We start from the raw sequence: 17,030 nt of genomic DNA on the forward strand, positions 1-17,030 counted from the left end.
AGAAAGACTGCGCACACCAACAAAGACCCAACGCGCCCAAAAATTAATTGATTAAAAATAAAAAGGACACACTTTTTGCAAATATGGCACATTGAATATATGCATTTATTACTGCTCTTTCATGAAGTGCCACTAAAGATAGTAATGAGATTCAACAAAAGAGGAAACTCCATGAGGACAATGAGAATGGGGAAAAAAGCATCAACAAAAATTTGGAAACTAGAGAATAGATGGAATAGTAATAAATGATGTATTAACCTTGAGCCTTGAAACCTAAGTCACAGATTAGTCTTACTGTAGAATACCAGATATTTTCAAGCATGCAAACACCAGGTACCCTTGAAACTAGGGTGCATAAGGGTTGCAAAAAGGATAATTACTTGAAAATCTGTAAGAAATAGACAGACCTCACATTCTCAAACCTACTCCATATAGCAGGCTGATTCCACAGTCCACTATACCCAGTAAACTCTCAAGAATCAGGCAGCCACGCTTATTTTATTAATTCCAGAAAGAAAGTAGAGGATCCCATTCTGGAGAAAATCAGCCCAAGAGAAAAGACCTGATAGGTGGTGTCAGCCAATGAACTGTTCTAGGCAGATCACTCTGCAGTAACTACCACCAATAAATCTACAAATCTTGTCACAAACAAGCTCAAATCAGCTTTTTAATGCCACAGTTTTATATGAGCAAATAGCTTTGAGTCACTAGCTATTTCCGGAAAACATTAAATATAAGAGCTTAAGGGACTTCCCTGGTGGTGCAGTGGTTAAGAATCTGCCTGCCAATGCAGGGGACACAGGTTCGTGCCCTGGTCCAGAAAGGTCCCACATGCCACGGAGCAACTAAGCCCATGTGTCACAACTACTGAGCCTGCACTCTAGAGCCCATGAGCCACACTACTGAGCCTGCATGCCACAACTACTGGAGCCCGTATGCCTAGAGCCTGTGCTCGGCAACAAGAGAAGCCACCGCAATGAGAAGCCTGTGCGCCACAACGAAGAGTAGCCCCCACTCGCCGCAACTAGAAAATGTCAGTGTGCAGCAACGAAGACCGAACACAGCCAAAAATAAATAAATTAATTAAAAACAAAAACAAAAAATAAGAGCTTAAAATACACAAACAGAAACAGGAGAGACAATGGAGGGAAAAAAACAAAATTCAAAAGAAGAATGCTTCTAAAAAAAAAAAAGAAAATGCTTCTAAAAACAATGTTATATAGCAATTCCATAGAGAATGATGTCAGAAAAAGAAATACTGAGAATGTTTTTTTAAATAAAAATACGAAGATGAGAACTTAATAAAACCTCACAGAAAGTACAACATAAAAAGAGAGATGGAGGGCTTCCCTGATGGCGCAGTGGTTGAGAGTCTGCCTGACGATGCAGGGGACACAGGTTTGCGCCCCGGTCCGGCAAGATCCCACATGCTGCGGAGCGGCTGGACCCGTGAGCCATGGCCGCTGAGCCTGCGCATCCGGAGCCTGTGCTCCGCAACGGGAGAGGCCACAACAGTGAGAGGCCGGCGAACTGCAAAAAAAAAAAAAAAAAAAAGAGAGAGAGAGAGAGATGGAAACTAGAAAAAAGAAAAAAGAGCAGATACAAACTACTATATATAAAATAGATAAACAACAATAGATAAACAAGGTCCTACTGTATAACACAGAGAACTATATGAAAAAAAATGTGTATATATACACGTATAACTGAATCACTTCACTATACACCAGAAACTAACACAACATTGTAAATCAACTATACTTCAATTTAAAAAAAAGAAAAAGAAATTCTAGAGGTAGCACAAAAAATTTAAGATCTGAATTACGAGTGTTCAATCATTCAAAAAATTTAATGAGCTCTTACTCTGTGTCAGACATGGTGCCAAGCACTGGACATAAAAAATGATCAATAAACATTGAAACATAGAGAACAGAGAAAAAGAGAAAACAATGCGGAACAAATGATCAACAAAATTACAGAAGAAAATTTCAGAGATTTTTAGTTTCTGGAATAAGTGAGTGCCCTGGTACATGAAAGAATAAAATCAACATCATGATACCTCAACATGAAATATTAGAACATCATAAATAAATAACAAATGCTAAAAGCTTCCAAAGAGATTAAACAGGTCACTTAAAAGAATTAAGAACTGAATGGGTTTTGGACTTCTCTACAACACTAGATAACAGAAGATTTTAGAAATCCTCAGAGCAATGCCTTTAAAAAGTTGAACTAAGTTTTTCCACCTAAAATGACATCTCCAGTCAAATTATCAATCAAATTAGGAGAGTGAAATGGAAACATTTTTATTCATGAAAGGATTCACAAAATATACTTTCTATTTACTTCTTTTGCATCCTTCCCTTGGTTGCTTTTGAAAGATGTGCTTCAGAATAATAAGGAAACAAATCAAGAAAGAGGAAGGCAAGAGATCCAACAGTCTAGGTATACAAAAGTATCCAAGGCATGCAAATACAGAAGAGAATCAAAACGAATTCAAAGGGAAGGAGTTAAGGGAATCAAAGGGATGATCCTAAGGGAATCCACTGGATGATAATAAAGGAAAATTCTAAAATAAAGCTATGTTACAATCACACCTGGGGAGGAAGAACAGAGGGTTAGAGGAGGGATATCTCAGTTAAAAAACAAACCACAGAACAGGAGAAAATATTTGCAAATGAAGCAACTGACAAGGGATTAATCTCCAAAATATACAAACAGCTCATACAGCTCAATATCAAAAAAACAAACAACCCAATCAAAAACTGGGTACAAGATCTAAATAGACATTTCTCCAAAGAAGACATATAGATCGGCAAAAAAACAAATGAAAAGACGCTCAATGTCACTAATTACTAGAGAAATGCAAATCAAAACTATAATGAGGTATCACCTCACACTGGTCAGAATGGCCATCATCAAAAAATCTACAAATGGTAAATGCTGGAGAGGGTGTGGAGAAAAAGGAACACCCCTACACTGTTGGTGGGGATGTAAATTGGTACAGCCACTATGGAGAACAGTATGGAGGTCCCTTAAAAAACTACAAATAGAGCTGCCATATGACCCAGCAATCCCACTCCTGGGCATATATCCAGAGAAAACCATAATTCAGAAGGATGCATGCACCCAATGTTCACTGCAGCACTATGTACAATAGCCAGGACATGGTAGCAACCTAAATATCCATCGACAGGAATGGATAAAGGAGATGTGGTACATATATACAATGGAATATTACTCAGCCATAAAAAGAAACCAAGTAATGCCATTTGCAGTGACATGGACGGACCTAGACATTGTCATATAGAGTAAAGTAAGTCAGAAAGAGAAAGACAAATTTCATATAATATCACTTATATGTGGAGTCTAGAAAAATGGTACAGATGGACTTATTTGCAAAGCACAGTTATTTCTTGGCTCTCTTTTGTTCCATTGATCTATGTGTTTGTTTTTATGCCAATACCATACTATTTTTACTACAGCTTTGTAATCTAGTTTGAAATCAAGAGGCATGATGCCTCCAGCTTTATTCTTCTTTCACAAGATTACTTTGACAATTTAGGGTCTTTTGTAGGTTTCATACAAATTTTAGAATTGTTTGTTCTATTTCTCTGAAAGATGCCTTGGAATTTTGATAGGGAGTGCACTGAATCTGTAGACTACTTTGGGTTGTATGAACATTTTAACAATATTAATTCTTCCAATCCATGAAAATGGAGTAGCCTTCCATTTATTTGTGAATTCTTCAATTTCTTTCATCAGTGTCTTATAGTTTTCAATGTACAGGTCTTTTCACCTCCTTAGTTAAATTTATTTCTAGGTATTTTATTCTTTTTTTTTTGATACACTTGTAAATGAGATTTTTTTTTAATTTCTCTGAGTGTTCATTACTAGTGTATAGACATGCAACTGATTTTTGTATGTGGATTTTGTATCCTGCAACTTTACTGAATTCATTTATTAATTCTAACAGTTTTTCTAAAAACAGAATTACCATATGATCCAGCAATCCCACTCCTGGGCATTTGGATTAGACAAAACTAATCCAAAATGATACATGTACCCCTATGTTCACAGCAGCACTATTCACAACAGCCAAGACATGGAAACAATCTAAGTTTCCATTGACAGAGGAATGGATAAAGAAGATGTGGTAAATATATACAATGGGATACTACTCAGCCATAAAAAAGAACGAAATAATGCCATTTGCAGCAACATAGGTGAAACTAGAGATTATCATACTAAGTGAAATCAGAAAAGGAAAGACAAATACCACATGATATCACTTATATGTGGAATCTAAAATATGACACAAATGAACCTATCTATGAAACAGAAACACACTCACGGACATAGAGAACAGACTTGTGGTTGCCAAGGGGGAGGGGATTTGGGAAGGGATGGAGTGGGAGGTTGGGGTTAGCAGATGTAAGCTATTATATATGGAATGGATAAACAACAAGGTCCTGCTGTATAGCACAGAGAACTATATTCAGTATCCTATGATAAACCATAATGGAAAAGAATAGTAAAATAATGTATATATAGGACCTCCCTGGTTGCGCAGTGGTTAAGAATCTACCTGCCAATGCAGAGGACACAGGTTCAAGCCCTAGTCCAGGAAGATCCCATGTGCCGCGGAGCAACTAAGCCCATGTACCACAACTACTGAGCCTGTGCTCTAGAGCCCGTGAGCCACAACAGCTGAGCCCGCATGCCACAACTACTGAAGCCCACGTGCCTAGAGCCTGTGCTCCACAACGAGAAGCCACTGCAATGAGAAGCCTGCACACCACAACGAAGAGTAACCCCCACTTGGCGCAACTATAGAAAGCCCGCGCACAGCAATGAAGACCCAACGCAGCCAAACAAAATAAATAAGTGAAAGAAAATATTTAAAAAAAGAAAACATTAAGAAATAGTGCTTTTAAAAATGTATATATGTATAACTGAACCACTTTGCTGTACAGCAGAAATTAACACCACATTGTAAATCAACTATACTTCAATAAAATTAAATAAATAATTCTAACTTTTTTTAGTGGAGTCTTTGGGATTTTCTATATATAATATCATGTTATCTGCAAATAGTGACAGTTTTACTTCTTCCTTTCTGATTTGGATGACTTATATTTCTTTTTCTTCCATAGTTGCTCTGGCTTAGACTTCCGGTACTATGTTGAATAAAAGTGGTGAGAGTGGGGATCCGTGTCTCATTCCTGATCTTAAAGGAAAAACTTTCAATTTTTTACCGCTGAGTATGATGCTAGCTGTGGGCTTGTCACAAATGGACTTTAGTATGTTGAGATATGTTCCCCCTTTGTTCAGAGTTTTTATCATGAATGGATGTTGACAAAAAAACAACATAAATGAAATTTTACTTAATGTAATTTTAAAATTTATATGGAAGACCAAAAAGACAAGTATAATCAAATACTTCTGAAGAAAAAGGTGGAGGGACCTGTCCCATCAGAGATCAGGACTTTTGATAAAAGCAAGAGTAATTAGGACAGGTACAGATAAAAAGGCCAATGGAATAAGAGTGACCTATGTATACATGGAATTTTAATATGTGACTGTGGATCAGTGGAAAACAAATGGACTCTTCATTCAGTGGGGCAAAAATAATTTGTTTTCTCTACGGGGAAAAAATTATAACTGATCTCATACCATTTGTGAAAATCAACTCCAGGTACCTTAACAGGGCTTTAATAAGAAAGTAAAAACATAAACATTCTTGGAAGAAAAAATAGGAGAAAATGGGGCTAGGAAAAGGTTTCTTATGACCCCAAAGGTGTGAAGCCTGGGAAGGAAAAAAGCAGAATTTTTAAATAAACTTATATAATTATAATTATGTATAATTATATAAAACTATATAATTATATATAATTTAACTATTAAATATATAATGTAACCATAATAACACAAAGGATTACTGTTCATCAAAAGATGTCATAAAGAAAATGAATAAATAAGCTACAACAGGAAAAGATGTCTATAAAACATGCTACTGACAAAAAATTAGTACCTAGAATATATATAAGGAATTCCTATAAATTTTAGGAAAAAGACAAATAGTCTAATAAAAAAATGATCAAAATGGCATTATAGGGACTTCTGTAGTGGTCCAGTCATAGAGAATCCATCTTATAGTGCAGGGGACGTGGGTTCGACCCCTGGTTGGGGAACTGGGACCCCACATGCCACAGGGCAGCTGGGCCCGAACGCCACAACTGCTGAGCTCGCGTGCCACAACTGCAGAGCCCATGTGCCCTGGAGCCTGCATGCCACAACTAGAGAGGAGAAGGCCTGCACACCACAACTGGAGAAAAGCATGCATGCCACAGTGAGGAGACTGTGCACCACAGTGAAGGATGCTGCATGCCTCAACGAGGATCCGGTGTGCTGCACCTAAGACCCGACACAGCCAAAAATAAATAAAATAAATAATAAATAAATCTTAAAAAAAAAAAGTGCAGATTATCAAATCAGATGAAGTGGAGCATAGGGTCAGCTACTGCAATTAAGAGAAGGGAGAGATAGCAGTTTAAAAAAAAATGGTATTACACAGAAGAGACACTATTGGCCAAACATGTGGAAAAATAATCATCTTCAACAGTAACCAGGAAAACTCAATTTAAAACAATGAAATAAGATTTTTTTTTTTGGCTGCGTTGAATCTTCATTGCTGCACACGGCAAGCAGGGGCTACTCTTCGTTGCAGTGCACGGTCTTCTCATTGCGGTGGCTTTTCTTGCTGCGGAGCATGCACTCTAGGCGCGTGGGCCTTAGTAGTTGTGGCACATGGCCTTAGTTGCTCCGTGGCACGTGGGATGTTCCCGGACCAGGGCTCAAACCCATGTCCCCTGCATTGGCAGGCAGATTCTATTCTATTTATTTATTTATGGCTGCATTGTCTTTGTTGCTGTGCACGGGCTTCTCATTGCAGTGCCTTCTCTTGTTGTGGAGCATGGACTCTAGGCGTGCAGGCTTCAGCAGTTGTGGCACACAGGCTTACTGGTTGTGGCACATGGGCTTAGTTGCTCCGCGGCGTGTGGGATCTTCCCAGACCAGGGATCGAACCCGTGTCCCCTGCATTGGCAGGCGGATTCCTAACCGCTGTGCTACCAGGGAAGTCCCAGCAGGCGGATGCTTTTTGTTTTACATCTTTATTGGAGTATAATTGCTTTACAATGGTGTGTTAGTTTCTGCTGTATAACAAAGTGAATCAGCTCTACATATACACATATCCCCATATCCCCTCCCTCTTGCGTCTCCCTTCCACCCTCCCTATCCCACCCCTCTAGTTGGTCACAGAGCATCGAGCTGATCTCCCTGTGCTATGCAGCTGCGGCAGGCAGATTCTTAACAACTGTGCCACCAGGGAAGCCCCAAAATGAGATTTTATACTCACCAATCAGATTGTTAAAAAATGGAAAAAATCTTACAATATCAGTTACAGGGAAAGATGGTGATACAGACACTTGGAAAACAGTTTGGTATTACCTGGTAAAGCTGAATAAGAAAGTATGCCTATTTAAAGTCAACTGGGCCACACAGCCTGTCTGGTGTGTTTTAATGTCCACTAAATTCTCCGACAAAGCCCCAGAAGACTTTACCCTCTTTTTTGGCTATATACAAGCTAAGTGAAATAGAGACTTGAAGTGACTATCTAGAGATATCAGGATCCAACAGGTTAACTGATTTTTTAAAGCAAATTTAAGAAGTTTAATAAAAATCACTCTTTAAAGGTGGGGGAAAAAAAAAAAGAATGTATGCCAAGACCCAGCAATTATATTCCTAGGTGTATTTCCTAGCAAATCTCTTGTATATGCAAATCTAGAGATTTACATGTTATTATCTTATAATTTTATGTTAGTTAAATGTTATATATATCCTATTGTGCATGTACTATATTTTATAAATAACTATACTAATTTAAAAAAAACAGTGGATAAGCTGAAGAGCCAAAAGGTCACACATAACTGAATATATTAGTGAATCAATACAAATCGAGGCAAGGAATTCTATGTAAAGGCAGTATAAATGGAAAAAGAGATGAAGAGTTTAAGCCATTGGAGGTGATCCAGATGTTCTAATGTCTGTTTAATAGGAGCTACGGGAGACAAGAGGAAATGGTAGCAAGGTAATGTTTGAAGAGATGACTGCCAAGGATTTCCTATCACAAGAAACAGATATAACTCCTCAGATTTAAAAATACAACCAGAAGCAAAATATGGCAGAATAAAGGTAACCACACCTGAATATTACAGTAAAAATTTAGCCCCTTAGAAGAAAAGTTTATAAAGGAACAACAATCGTACATCGAGAAGAAAACATTGGAGAATATCTTTATGGTCTTATGGTAAGCAAAGGTTTCTTAAACAGGACTAAAAGTACAGATAGCATGATCTGTTTATATAAGATTCAAATATAGGCCAAGGAAGAATTTCTTACATAAGTCCTAATAAGTGTGAAGCACAAAAGGAAAGATCGATAAATTTGACCAAAATTAAGAACTTCTGTTCACAAAAAGAAACCACAAAGAGAGCTAAAAAACAATTAAGAGTAGAAGAAGATATTAGCAATTTTTAGAACATGGAATATACTCATAAGCAAAATATATAAAGAACTCTTACACATCACTAAGAAAAATACAGGCAATCTAACAGAAAAACAGGTAAAAAAGACGAACAGGCAATTGACTAAAGAAGAATTTCAAAAGACGAATAATGATATGAAAACGTGTTCAAACTCATCAGTAAAAAGGGAAATGCAAATTAAACCACACTGAAGTATCACTATATACTCAGCAATTGGTAAAAATCTAAGTTTGACAATACCATACATTAGGAAGCATGTGCAACAATGGGAGCTCCTATATACTGCTGGTGGGATTGTAAACTAGTACACGCATTAAAGAAAAGTTGAAAAATGGACAGCTAAAGATATGATGTCTTATGATCCATTCATTTCTATCCTTTTCAAATAACATAGAAAATGTTCATAGTAGTGATTTATAACTGTCAAAAACTGGAAACAACATAACTGCCTATGAAAAGTAGAACTGAAAAATAAACTGTGGTATATTCATATAATCAAATGAATCAACTCTGATTATAAAAAATTGTGTGGCTCTCTTAGGTGGTAAAAGTATAAAGGGACACAAAGATACTATGGACAAAGAGAGATCTGTGCTGACAGTGTTGTAGTTCTTGACCTGGGTGATGGTTCCATGAGAATTCATTCTATAACTGTTTGAATATCTGCCTATAGTTTGTTACTTTTCTGTACTTGAGATAATTTCCAATAAAAAGAATTAAAATATATTAAACTGTCTCCTGGGCCTGTCTATCTCTGCAGGTACAAGTGGATAGATGGATAAAAGAAATAGAAAAAGAGGCCCTGAAATACAAACTAACATAAATCAGAACTTATAACTGAACAGGCAGATAAAACATTGATGATATAAGCAGCTGTTCAGTAAATGGTGCTAAAATAAGGTATGGGGGCACGGGTGGGGGGATTGATTTGGACTCTCAATTTACAGCTTATTGTAAAAGAACTTTAAAATGGATTTAAATGCTATTGAAAATAGCAGAAAAATGTTTTTAAAAGAACAAAATATCTATGAAGTTTGTAGAAGTCAGTTAATTTTCTAAAATTAGAAACTGTAATAACCACAAAAGAGTTGACTACAGACACATTAAAGCATACACTTAAAGATGCCAATCCAAATTAAAATTTAAAAAGTAAAAAGCACCCTGTGGAAATGGGTATATAATGTTTTTATTTCATAAAGTCCATAAAAATTGACTGAAAAAAATTAGGACAGTAATAGATAAAAAGTGTAAAATATAGCACAAACAAGTTAAAAACAGTAGCACCATTAAGGTGAAAATGTTCACTCTCACTAGTACTCAGTAGAATGACACTAAAACAATCCAGTGTACCAAGAAATCAGTGTAAAAGTTATTAGGGATGATAAAGCATTAAAGTTATATAAAGGAAAAATTTTCCATATTTTTTAGAATTACATATTGAGGTTATGCAAGGGTGAAATGACATGAAGTCTTGGATTTGAAAATACTTTAATAATAACAACTGGGATAGATGAAGCACTGGCCTCCTGGCTGCTCCTCACACAGAGCCAATGCATACCTGCTTCAGGTCCTTGAATGTTTGTTTGGCTTCCTCTCTCTGGAATGTTCTTCCTCCCAGTAATCACATACAATGATTTACAGCTATACTTCTTCAGGTCTCTGTCCCAATGTCATCTTATTGGAAAAAGTTTCTCGTACCATGTCACATAAAATAGCACCCCCCCATCCCCTTTCTCCACCTTGTTTGTCTTTTCAGCACTCACCATTATATATTATATATTCATTTATTTTGTATCTCTCCCTGCACCAGAGGGTAAACTTGGAAATAGAGAGTCTGCACATTCTATTCACTGCTGTAACCTCAGGTTGACAGTAGTGCTGGGCATACAACAGGTAGTCAATAAACATATACTGATCTATCGACAGATGAATGGATAAAGAAGATGTGGTACATATATACAATGGAATATTACTCAGCCATTAAAAAGAATGAAATAATGCCATTTGCAGCAACGTGGATGGACCTGAAGATTATCATACTAAGTGAAGTCAGACAAAGACAAATAACATATGCTATCGCTTATACGTGGAATTTAAAAAAATAATAATACAAATGAACTTATTTACAAAACAGAAACAGACTCACAGACTTAGAGAATGAACTTATGGTTACCAGGGGGAAGGGTGGGGGGGAGGGATAAATTGGGAGTTTGGGAATGACACGTACACACTGCTATATTTAAAACAGGTAACCAACAAGGACCTACTGTATAGCACAGGGAACTCTGCTCAATATTCTGTAATAACCTAAATGGGAAAAGAATTTGAAAAAGAATAGATACATGTATATGTATAAATGAATCAATTTGTTGTATACCTGAAACTAACACAACATTTTTAATCAACTGTTCTTCAATATAAAATAAAAATTAAAAAAAACATATACTGAATTAAGAAATGTGCTGTCCTGGTTTTTCCTTTTTTTAAAAAATTTATCTTTGCTAGCACTAAGCTCTCAATGGAGGCACAGAGCCTTTTTTCCTTTTTTCCATTAAAGTCAATGACATGCATGCTCAAATCTCCCTCTATGACATCTATGTGATCAACTTCTCTTCTACCTCTTTAGCCCTCACTTTCTGCTGGGCTCCCTATTTTAACCTCACTTATGGCGCTTCTACATTTTAGGAGTTATATATAATATCCCTATTAAGCTATAAATTCTGAAATTGCTTATTCATTTTTTGTTTTTCAGTTTTGGCTGCACCATGCGGCTTAAGGGATCTTAGTTCCCCGACCAGGGATCGAACCCGTGCCCCCTTCAGTGGAAGCGTGGAGTCCTAACCACTGGACCACCAGGGAATTCCTGCTTATTTGTTTTTTAATCTCTTCAGTACCTAGTAGAGTACCTCACACACATTAGAAAAATCAGTAAATGAATGAATCAATGAGTGTATGAGCTACTGTATCTTAAAAATCCTAAAGGAAATAAGTCTTTGGTAATGTAGAAAAAAAAATATTTCAGGAGACAGTGATGCTTTTTAAAGACTAAATACGAAAGAGGATGAGAAGCTGATAAGGAAGTAGATCCAAATTTGGAAAGAAAGGAATATTATTGGAGAATGTGGAGGAGGGCACCAGCTGTTTAGAATTGGGACAGAAGTACACGAGGAGAAGAGCAGGTGGAGTGTGTTAAGGGGAAAAGGTAAGATCATTTGAAAGGTCATGCTGAAAAGGCTTACTTTTGCACAACAGGCCTAAAGTTTTTAAGGGGAGCTTCCCAGATTTCATCTCAAAGGTGCAGTCTCTCCACTGACCAATTGGGTCATTACCTGCCATGCCTCACTTACCTGGCCACTGGTCTCTTGTTAGTTCTCTGTCAACCAACCAGGGTTCCTTCCCTTGCTCCAAGAAGGAGATCACATCTGGTTTAGAAATAGAATGTCCTGCTTACAAAAGAAGTAATGAGATAAGTTTATGATGAGAATGTCCCAGAATTCAAATCCAGTCCCTTCATTATTAAGAAAGAGTCAAAGAAAGATACATAAGATTTATGAAACATAACAGAGGACTTGAAACTTCCCTCATAACTCAATGCAGCTTCCTCTTTCTAACTCTACAGTATTAAAATTATTCCTCCGGAAACAAGCTGTAGAAATCCAAATGGTTACTTGAAAGGTAGGTGAGTATAACACCAGAAGAAGTAGACCTTCTCAAGGCAGAATTTGAATTATTATGGACATCCTTACCCATTGAAACCAGGTTGCTGTAATTCTCCAACATCACCTCTCTGTATAAATCTCTCTGATCATCATTCAGGTACTCCCACTCCTCCTGAGAGAAGTCTATGGACACATCACTGAACATCACTGACTCCTGGAACAACAACCATGTTAAATTGTTAAAAATTAGATTGGATTAATAAACATAAGTGTTTTTGTGATGGAAAGAGAGAAGAAAAAAATAAAGCTAGAAGAGGGAATTCCCTGGTGGCACAGTGGTTAAGAATCTGCCTGCCAATGCAGGGGACACAGGTTCGAGCCCTGGTCCGGGAAGATCACACATGCTGTGGAGCAACAAAGCCAGTGCACCACAACTACTGAGCCTGCGCCCTAGAGCCTGCGAGCCACAGTTACTGAGCTCACGTGCCACAACTACTGAAGTCCACGTGCCTAGAGCCTGTGCTCTGCAACAAGAGAAACCACCGCAGTGAGAAGCCCGGGCACTGCAAGGAAGAGTAGCCCCAGCTCACCGCAACTAAAGAAAGCCTGCGCGCAGAAACGAAGACCTAACACAGCCAAAAATAAATAAATTTATTTATTAAAATAAATTAATTAATTAAAATAAAGCTAGAAGAGGTGAAAACCAGCAAGCATACAGAGTGGGGCTGAATGTCTGGGATGCATCTGGAAGACTGTAAACAAATAAGCAGGACTGAATCACTGAGCTTCCATGTCATCTGTTTCCTCCAAGGAAATTGCCTGTGTATAATGGGACACTTCCATTATCCAAGTAAGTCTGGGAAGGTACAAAATCCAGCCAAGACGAGTTTCCTAATTAAATGAAATAGTATACACAAACAACTAGCAAATGCTTGTCGTGTAATATGTTATGAATATATGTGACTGTCTTTTCCAAAATAGCTATAAGTAAAATTTCAGAATAAGGGATAAAAAGAAGACATTAAAAGCAGGTTGGACAAAAGCCATCAAGAATCAGAGAGGCAGGGCTTCCCTGGTGGCGCAGTGGTTAAGAATCCTCCTGCCAAGGCAGGGGACACGGGTTTGAGCCCTGGGCCAGGAAGATCCCCCATGCCGCAGAGCAACTAAGCTTGTGAGCCACAACTACTGAGCCCATGTGCCACAACTACTGATGCCTGCACGCCTAGATCCCGTGCTCTGCAACAGAGAAGCCACTGCAATAGAAGCCCCCGCACTGCAATGAAGAGTAGCCCCTGCTCGCCGCAACTACAGAAAGCCTGCGCACAGCAACGAAGACCCAACGCAGCCAAAAAAATAATTAAAAATAAATTAAAAAAAAAAAAAGAACCAGAGAGGCAATGGGGTTCTTAAGAAAACCTCTAAAAACAAGAAATGGTAAGAACAATTCAATATGCTGATGAAGAAAAGAAATTCTGATCTAGAAATCTATAACCAAATTTTCATTCTGTTGTGACAATTGAAAAAAGAAATTCCTAGATATGGAACGACTCAGCACAATTTCTTAGGAAATTACCAGAGGCTGTGCTCCATCAAAATCAGAGAGTAAACTAGAAAAGAGGAAGACATGGGATTCAAGAAATAAGTGAATTAACACGGGAGAACAGTGAAGGAAAATCCCGGGGAGGGGGGAAGGGAAATCTTTGGGAAACAGACCTAGAGAGCAACTAGATGGGAGTAGGGTGAAAAAGGGAATAGGGACGCATGTTCAAAAGGAATTGATGTGTTTGACCAGATGGAAAACATATTGATTGGCATGTGGCAGTGATTCTGGAGATTTTGGATATAAATACATGGACAACTAAGAAAATGGGGGGAAGAAAGCAGTTAACCCCAGGAAAAATGAAAGGTTGTAACAGAAAAAAGCCATGAGCTGGCTCAGCAGTGAGTGATATTTGCAGTCCTAAGAATATGTACACTATTGATTTAACCAAAAATTGTGATATAATAACAGAATCAGAGGAAATGAAGGGTGCAATATGTAAGTATAATGTCCTTTCCACTCTGCAGTAAGTCAAGAGATAATGAGTAAAACTGATTATCAATATTCAAGAGTTGAGGGCAGCTACCTTCTGGGAGTGGAACTGGTAGTGGAGCCAAATTGAAATAGCACTACTTTACTTCTGAACATGTATAATATGACTTTAAAAAATATTTTAAATTTGCATATAATTCAAGACTGATCCATTCTAATGTCACACTACTGTATAATAAGTTATGCCTTGTTAAATTCTTTCCATAAGCATATTTTTTTTCACTGAATAATATTCTATAATATGGACATAAATGACAACTTCTCCTTTGCTTTCAGACGTTGAGGCTGAAGGTGATCTTTAAAGACCTTTCCAACATTGGCCCAATCTCACCTAAAACCGCCCATTGCTCAACTGTAAATTTCCTTTGTTCCTGAACTACAGGAAATTGGCAGAATGTGATCCAGTTTCACACAATGGCATTACCAATGTCTATCATGGATGATCTCGTGGGGTGTCAGAGCTTTGTACCAACCACCAGTCATACCTTCAAACCTGAAAGTCTCATACATAGGAGATATTTCTGTGTGTTAAGAATGAAATCAAACAAAACCATTCCACATACTTTCTTACTGGAAAACCTAGGTCTGTGGAGATGATCAGGGGTTTTCCGCATGAGGTGCCCCTAATTACCCATCTCCATCCTATCAAATCACTGTCCAAAGCAAATTAGATTGACAAATGGAAAAAACATTTCTGTTCTACCAAGATTTCTGACACAACTCTGATAGAAGGTGCTGAAGGACTTACTAAATGGATTTGTAAACACTGTTTAAAAGAAGAAGGGGGGACTGTGGAGGGCACTGGGTTGTTTAGGAGGAAATAGGGGTCAGGTTCCTGAAGGGGGACCATGTTAACCAGTGAAAAAAACTTCCTTCCAAACCTGGTCTCAGTCAGACTGTGTTTACATTATGTAATTAACAATTTGTGGGAACAAATAAAGATACTTGATGAATTCCATAAGCAATTTTCTAATGGATTTTAATCTGATTAAGACCCCTTCAGAGAAACTTGTTAGCTACCCCTCAGCCCTCTAACAGTTATCTATAATTTAAGAGTATAAAGATCTTTAACCAGACATTCCTTCTTTTTTTCCAACAATGATTATCTAACCACTTATTTTTTCTATAAATATTTCCACCAAGAGAGAAATTTTTGAATTGGCTTATTAGAGACCTTTTCTTTAGAGCAAGAGGAAGAGAACTTTGGCATTGCTTATAACTAAACTGTCTGAAAGTTGTTTTTTTAAAACACCTAAAAGCTCATGATGAGGAAAGCAAATATTTACACGTATTGGGTAAAAATGACTCTATTTGAGCAAAAAGAAACAGTATCTCACCTGAGCCATGGCTTTGATATTTGCAGAAAAGGACCAGTCTTCCTCTGGGTTCCTCTTCTGGAAAAAGGCAGAGCTGGAGGAAATGAAAAGAAGCTATATAAGATCCCACTTGCCTCATAGCTCCCAGAATGATCATTTCCCCTCTGTTCACTCCACACAAACAGTTGAGGGGTATCAGTGAGAAGAATGGGCAAATCTCTCATTATCCCCTACTCCAGAAACCTCAAGCTTTGACTAGAGCCAGATAGATCTGGACAACTTGACATGGCTTAGAGAACAAAGCTTGTATATATACACATATGCACACAAAGATGTACTTTTTAAAAGTACAAATTATAGCATATTATACACACTGTTACTATTTTTACTTAATATATCTTGGACCAGATCCCAACTAGTACATTCAGAGGTACATAATTCTCTTAGCTACATTGGATTATACTAAATGGATACACGTTAATTTATTCAACCAATTTGCTGCCAATGATCATTTGGGTTGTTTCCAGTCTTTCACTATAACAAACAATGCTGTGATATATATTCTTGTACATATATCATTTTACCTGTATATAAATTCTGAATGATTAATTCCTAAAAGTTGATCATATGCATTTTAATTTGGATATACATTGGTCAAACCAATTTTCAATGATCTTGGATTGTACAATCAGGTCCCAAGTCCTGACCAAGAAACAGCTAGTTGATAAACCAGATCCTCTAATCTTGCCTAGTTGAGAAGACTTTTGGGGTTAATGAGCCTTGACTTAAGAAAACTGAAATCCAGAAAAGCAAACAAAGTAATTTTACAGAATTTACAGTAATTTGGGGAAGATATTAAAATTAGCATAACAATATAAAGGAGTTTAAAACTACAGAAATAACATAGAAATGGACTAAACCCACATCACTGATGCTTTAGAATAGCTTTTGACTATAAGCATAGTAATAAAATTCATAATAATTGTGTATATTCTGTGTGCTTCTATACTAATAGAAGTCTAAAACTGTTTAAGGGGAGTAACTGAATTTGTCATCGATGTTTAAATGTTCAAGAAAATCTGTGGTTTTTTGTTTATTGGATATAGGAATGTAATAAATTGAGCATTATAAAACTGTAAAGGGCAGTGAGCATCCTCTATATATACCAAGCTCCTTGATCATCAAACAATTTATCAATAATTTCATGTAAAACCACTCAGGAAGTAACACCATGGTATCATGTTATGAATTATTTAATGGCTACTTCTACCCCTAGTTACTCACTGCATTCCCCCACAGGTAAACACATTCCAGGAAATGAAAACCAAAGTAATCCACAAATACCTCTTCCTTA

General features: G+C 37.2%; 2 protein-coding genes across 10 annotated transcripts in view; both read right to left on the bottom strand.

Annotated features, from left to right (window-relative positions):
• The window catches only part of ZFP82 (ZFP82 zinc finger protein), an 86,132-nt gene that overhangs the window by 60,795 nt on the left and 8,307 nt on the right, over positions 1-17,030 (bottom strand). For both annotated transcript variants that reach the window (XM_060288811.2, XM_060288812.2), the window contains exon 2: positions 15,698-15,770. The gene's annotated coding sequence lies outside the window, so the exon portion shown is untranslated. The remainder of the gene's footprint in view (positions 1-15,697; positions 15,771-17,030) is intronic.
• The window catches only part of ZNF260 (zinc finger protein 260), a 210,170-nt gene that overhangs the window by 4,256 nt on the left and 188,884 nt on the right, over positions 1-17,030 (bottom strand). Inside the window, exons 2-4 of one of the 8 annotated variants that reach the window (XM_070044171.1) lie at positions 15,698-15,770; positions 12,356-12,482; positions 11,957-12,031 (exon numbers count right to left, since the gene is read on the bottom strand). The exons of 1 other annotated variant lie outside the window; for it this stretch is intronic. In XM_070044171.1, coding sequence (XP_069900272.1) covers positions 11,957-12,031; positions 12,356-12,482; positions 15,698-15,706 — 211 coding nt within the window. In that variant the 5' untranslated portion in view covers positions 15,707-15,770. Of the gene's footprint in view, positions 1-1,313; positions 1,531-10,876; positions 10,897-11,956; positions 12,056-12,355; positions 12,483-15,697; positions 15,771-17,030 lie in introns of those variants that run through there. 6 more of the 8 variants (XM_070044169.1, XM_070044168.1, XM_070044170.1 and 3 more) reach the window with 6 other exon arrangements.

Source organism: Globicephala melas, chromosome 19, assembly GCF_963455315.2.
Source record: "Globicephala melas chromosome 19, mGloMel1.2, whole genome shotgun sequence".
NCBI lineage: Eukaryota > Metazoa > Chordata > Mammalia > Artiodactyla > Delphinidae > Globicephala > Globicephala melas.